Source organism: Zingiber officinale, chromosome 1B (assembly GCF_018446385.1).
Source record: "Zingiber officinale cultivar Zhangliang chromosome 1B, Zo_v1.1, whole genome shotgun sequence".
NCBI classification, from domain to species: domain Eukaryota; kingdom Viridiplantae; phylum Streptophyta; class Magnoliopsida; order Zingiberales; family Zingiberaceae; genus Zingiber; species Zingiber officinale.
In genome coordinates this window covers 165,986,425-165,992,169 of record NC_055986.1, presented here as the reverse complement: position 1 = coordinate 165,992,169, position 5,745 = coordinate 165,986,425, and the positions used below count along the sequence as shown (strand labels likewise).

At 35.4% G+C, this 5,745-nt stretch overlaps 1 protein-coding gene across 2 annotated transcripts; it reads left to right on the top strand.

Annotated features, from left to right (window-relative positions):
• Window positions 1-537: 537 nt before the first annotated feature.
• LOC121989173 (protein trichome birefringence-like 14) lies at window positions 538-4,455 on the top strand. 2 transcript variants are annotated; one of them, XM_042543061.1, is made up of 6 exons: window positions 538-762; window positions 943-1,017; window positions 2,509-2,718; window positions 2,815-3,003; window positions 3,139-3,331; window positions 3,468-4,455. In XM_042543061.1, the coding sequence occupies exons 3-6, from the start codon at window positions 2,571-2,573 to the stop codon at window positions 4,294-4,296; spliced, it is 1,359 nt and encodes a 452-aa protein (XP_042398995.1). In that variant the 5' UTR covers window positions 538-762; window positions 943-1,017; window positions 2,509-2,570; the 3' UTR covers window positions 4,297-4,455. The 2 variants fall into 2 exon arrangements, with proteins under 2 accessions (XP_042398995.1, XP_042398986.1); XM_042543052.1 differs by lacking the exon at window positions 943-1,017 and having other exon boundaries at window positions 539-762.
• Window positions 4,456-5,745: the final 1,290 nt, after the last annotated feature.

Genomic DNA, 5,745 nt, shown 5'->3' with positions numbered 1-5,745 from the left:
TTTACTTTTTTATGTGCTTTTTTATTTTTTTTTAATGTTTTTATATTATTTATATTTATTTATTTTTACATTTTTAAAATTTTAATTTTAATTTATTTATTTATTTAATTTTTATAATTTTTTTTATTTTTAAAATTTTTTAAAAAATTTTAAATTTTAATTTTTTTTTTTAAAATAAATTTTTTATTTTAAAATTTTTTATTTTTTAAAAAAATTTTAAACATTTTTTATTTTTTTTACATTTTTTCTCTTTTTTTCATATTTTTTCTTATAGGAGGATATTTTTGGTAAAAAAAATTCGTTAATCCCGGAATCAAGAAAAACCTTAGTTTTTTGAGGTCGATTCCAGGCTGCATAACCCTTTTACTGACATATCGTGCATGGAACATTACTCGAGAATCATCGAATACCTAAACTAAATAAGGTTTTTGTTGATAACCTTGGATGGATAACTAAAATTATCAAGAATAATCCCGAACCAAATGTACCCTCAAGATTAAAAAAAAAAACGGAGAAAAGGACAACACTAGAATCCAGCGGCTCTGGAGTGAAAGGGTAGGATGATCAACAGTGGCACCGCTTTCCTTTCGTGCTCCGACGGAGAACTTAACGGCTGACCGTTCTCTTCTCCGTCTCCTCCTCACACCTTCTCATCCACTCTTTCTCCTGCTCTCCCTCTTCCTCTTTGCTCCCCGTCCAATCCATCCATCGCCGCAGCCACCGCAGTCTTCAGCCGCTCAGATTAGATCCCGCCCTGCCCCGGTATGGATAGATCCGCTTTTCTTCCGCATCGTTCTGTCTAGTTTTTCTCGAGAGAAATTTTGATGACGGAAACTTTCCCTAATTTATCGGCCACATTAACTTCTCGTTCGTTTCCGGCATAAGATTTGGTGGGAAATTGGTTTTGATGTGTGCCTGATTTGACTTCTATTCAATTGCTAGGGTTCTTGAACTGTCTCTTTCAAGATCGCTGTCGTTCCTGATTGAAGCGTATCCGTCTGAGTTTATCCCTGAAAGGTTTAGTTAGATTTTTGCCCAATGAGACATCTTTTTTTTCCCTTTTATTATTTCAGCCTTATGCTTGGTTCTGATGGAAATGAACAAATGAGGTGTTAAAAGTCAAGTGTGAGTGGTTCCATCATCTCCTCCTAGATTTGCTAGTTGTTATGTAATCAGCCATTGTTATACTCTCTACCGGGCTATACGCTTTTACCAGACAGTGCTTTACTTTGTATCGTTTGTTTAAATGTTGATCTAATTACTCAGATATCCTTTTGGTGATATTTTTATCATGCAAGTTGATAATCATTAGATTTTTCACATTCATGAATAAATGAAGTCGGATGCTGAGTAGATGAGTTTCATTGAGGAACACGACTTGACCCTTTGTGCATCTCAGCTAGATGATATAAGTATATATATAAGAAAAAATTTAGGTGGAGGATGGCACACAAAGCTATATAACTGTTGGAATAGCAATGCTTGAATCATCTGGTATCCTCCAAGCTATTTCGATAGGAGAAAAGAACAACAAGAGTTAATCTAGGTGACAAATCACAAATTTATTTTATTACTTGCTTTCCCTTTTAAATTTTGCACGCTTCCTAGTTATAAATTATTAGTATCACCCAATTTTCATTTGAGCAAGAACAATGTTGAAATGGAAACAACCAAGACTTTATCCCACTAAGTGAGGTCAGTTATATGGATTCTCTTATGTCATTGGACTCGATCTCCTACTATATCCTCATCTATATTGAAATGAATTTTATCTTATTTTATCGTTGCTAACTAAATCTTCTTTAGTCTCCCTCTTCCTTGATTAATTTGCATATTTATCATGATCTTACATTAGTTAACTTAGAAGCCATGGATTATTAATATAGAAATGAATTTTATCTTATTTTATCGTTGCTAACTAAATCTTCTTTAGTCTCTCTCTTCCTTGATTAATGTGCATATTTATCATGATCTTACATTAGTTTACTTAGAAGCCATGGATTATTAATAAATAAAAGGATGTATATGTGCCAACCCATAACTATTGTTTTTACATTAGTTGTGTTTCAATTCTATGGTTGTAAGTGCCATGCCCACTGTGTAAAGATTTAATGATATTTAGCTTTAGTATTTGAGAAGGGACTCACACAAGCACTTTATGGAAACCATGTTGAGGTTCGGTGAGGTATTTGTTGTTTAGCAAATAATTCAAAATTTTGGGCAATGAATTCATTATTCTCTGGTATACTCTTTAGTGCTCAAGAAGAAAATAAGAAAGCTCATTATGGAATCTAAGAGTTGTTTATTATTCTCGTTTATATCCCCTGTTACTTGTAGAAATCCAAAGGAAATATTATTGGGGCAGAAAATGGCTAATTTCTTTCCCATAAAGTAGTGGTTTAAAGAGATTTTCTGAGTAGTTTCATTATCTATACTTTATGAGGCTATTTGATTATTCAGCAACATCATTGTGCAAGTTTGACCTTGTCTTCATCATTTCTTTGGCAGACACGTATGATGTGATATCCAAATTCTTATGCCAAGAGGTGATTTCATTTGTTTGTAGAGGGATGAAATTGGGACTAAATGGACTGGTAGGTAAGCAGCTTTCACTCACACTTGTCATCATCTTCACAACACTCCTTATTTGGAAATGGGTGAGAACGCCATACGAAGATTCTTTCCACCAGCTACAGGACCTGGATTTGTTTTCTCAAGGTTTACCCCATTGTTATTTATATGATTTGCTCTCTTTTGAGTTTTTATATTCATTATTCTTGTATCCTATGAGGATGAGTTTTTTCTTACTTCCAGTTGCTAAGGTAGACTATGCGAATCAGCATCCTTTAGCCGAGGAAGACTTCCCTAATGCTGAGATAGCTGGCCATCATACAAGTGAAACTGTGGTTCAAGTTGTCAGTGATAATATTGTTGGCCCTACAACAGCTAGTAAACAAACAGAAGATGCTAAGGGTTTTCAGTCACAGATCAGAGAAGACAAAGGTAGCTTTTTAGTTTTTAAGTTCAACCTGCATGCATGAAGTTAAAGAGAGATCCATTTATCATGATTGACTAGCTTTCCACATTCAAAGTTTATGAAATTTATCTTCTAAATGGTGCTCCTTTCGTTTCTCTCAGTATGTAACTTTGCAAAGGGAAAATGGGCTGGCAAGGGAAGACCTTTGTATTCAGGTTTTGAATGTAAACAGTGGCTCTCTGAGCCTTGGGCATGTAGATTGACTCAGCGTACAGATTTCTCCTATGAAAAATTCAGATGGGAACCAGAAAATTGTGATATGCCAGAGTTTGACGGCTCCAATTTCTTGAGAAGGTGCTAGTTATATATATATATATATATATATTCTGCTGCAATATTGATGATCTTTTCATAGGACAAAGGTTTTTCTTATTATAGAGGTATTGAGGAATCAATTCTTTAATCTTTTCATAATCTGGATACCTTTTAGGATGCAGGACAAAACTATTGCACTTGTAGGGGATTCCTTGGGAAGACAGCAATTTCAATCGCTCATGTGTATGGTCACTGGTGGTAAAGAAAGGCCAGATGTTGAAGATGTTGGACTACAGTATGGTTTTACCATGGGCCTGAACGACAAACGACCCAATGGTTGGGCCTACTGGTTCCCGATCACAAACACTACCATCTTGTACTACTGGTCCGCGACGCTCTGTGATGTGGAACCTCTGAATGTGTCAGATCCAGCCACTAGTTATGCCATGCATCTTGATCGACCAACATCATTTTTGAAGCAAAATCTCCATAAATTTGATGTTCTGGTTCTTAACACTGGCCACCACTGGAACAGAGGGAAGCTTAGAGCTAATAGGTGGGAAATGTTTGTTAATGGAACACCCAACACTGACAGAAGGCTTGCAGCCATGGGTAGTGCCAAAGATTTTGCAGTTCACAGGGTTGTCGAGTGGTTAGATAGCCAGCTACCGCATCATCCAAGACTGAAAGCATTTTTCCGTTCGATATCTCCCAGGCATTTTTTTAATGGAGAGTGGAATTCTGGTGGTACTTGTGATAATACCAAACCCCTGACTGGAGGAAATGTGGTTTCACAAGATGCTGCTATTGATGCTGCCGCGGCGAGTGCAGTCAATGGCACAAGGGTTGTGCTTTTGGATATCACTGGTTTATCTCAACTGAGAGATGAAAGTCACATATCCAAGTACAGTATCAAAGGCACTGAAGGTGTTCAGGATTGCTTGCATTGGTGCTTGCCTGGTATACCTGATACATGGAATGAGGTCCTGGCCGCTCAGCTTTAACGCGATCGAGTATTTCTGCCATTGTTTTGTCTGAACTGGAAAATTTCCGGCAGATCCAATGTTTTGCTCCAATGTTCATTTTTACCTCGCCAACTGATGGTTTTTGTTTGACGGGCAAGAACCTTTTATATCATGAAAATTTTATATAGATTTGCTATCTACTAAGGAAACACAGCCAAGAAGAAAACGAGACTCTTTTCCTAGCCTGCAGATTCATAGCAGATGCATAAAATGCACAGACGACATGAAGATCAAGTAGTGGGTTTGCAATCTCTGTTCCTATTTATTTGCATTAAAGGGGCATTGCTTTTTAGTTTTTCATGGAAAGGGCATTCTGGATCAAAATTATGGGTGCGTTTAGTACGTGCGTTTGTCATTTTCATTTTTTAAAAAATACGCGTTTCTAGAAAAGTTTTTACGCACATTTTCATTTTTTTAAAAAATGCACGTTTCTAGAAAATAAAAAATAATTTTTTGTCATTCTCTATTTTTCTAGAAAACGTTATTCTAGAAAATAGGCACGAAAAATATAAATCAAACATTATTCTTTAAAAAAATGTACATTTTTAGAAAATGAAAATGAAAATGAAAAATGTGCGTATCAAATGTACCTGTTATACTCTTAAAATTTGATTCATATTTTTTTTTACTTATTTTAAATAATAAAAGAGTCCTTAAAAGATTTTTAAAATTTTAAAATATTCAAATAATTATATAGATAATTAGTGCATGAATTAATATGCAACCCTCAGTAATTTCTACCGTGACTAATTGCACCCAAGGAGTAGCCAAGCCCCGGACGGTAGGTTTGCAGAATTATTTGCGACCATCGATCGTAACTTAATCAAGCATTTTGAATGCATTAATTAATTTGCAATCCCGGGTACATGGTTAAGTATTCCCATGATAGATGAAGGATCTAAAATTTAAAATTTAACTGTAGTGTATTATTAAAAAAAAAATTCTTTAATCGGCAGCGGATTTGAGAACGTTGGATGTCAAGATAAATCTTTATTTGCACTTTCCCAATTTATTTTGGCACACGATGAAAATTTTTTATGAGATCGGACTAGTTACCTCGTAACCGTGACTATAGGCACATTCTCTCAGGAAAAAAAAACTCTTTCTTACTCTCTAACAACTTGGTAGTAGGTTATAAATTAACTCTGTAATTTATTTCTTTTTACATTATCTGAGAACAAATTGTGAGGGACATCTGAGTTGAGCATAATCACTTTTTACTATAACTACAATGATTGTGACTAATTGCAACCCTCAAGGCATACCTAAGCCAACCACCACATGTATGTTTACGGAATTGAGCAAGAGTTGATTCCTGACGAAATAGGCGGAAATACCCATTATGTGGTGGCTTACTTTGATTTCCTGATTTACTCTCTCCCAATAGTGTGGAGCAGTCGTGGGGGTTGCTAGGGTGACATATTTCAC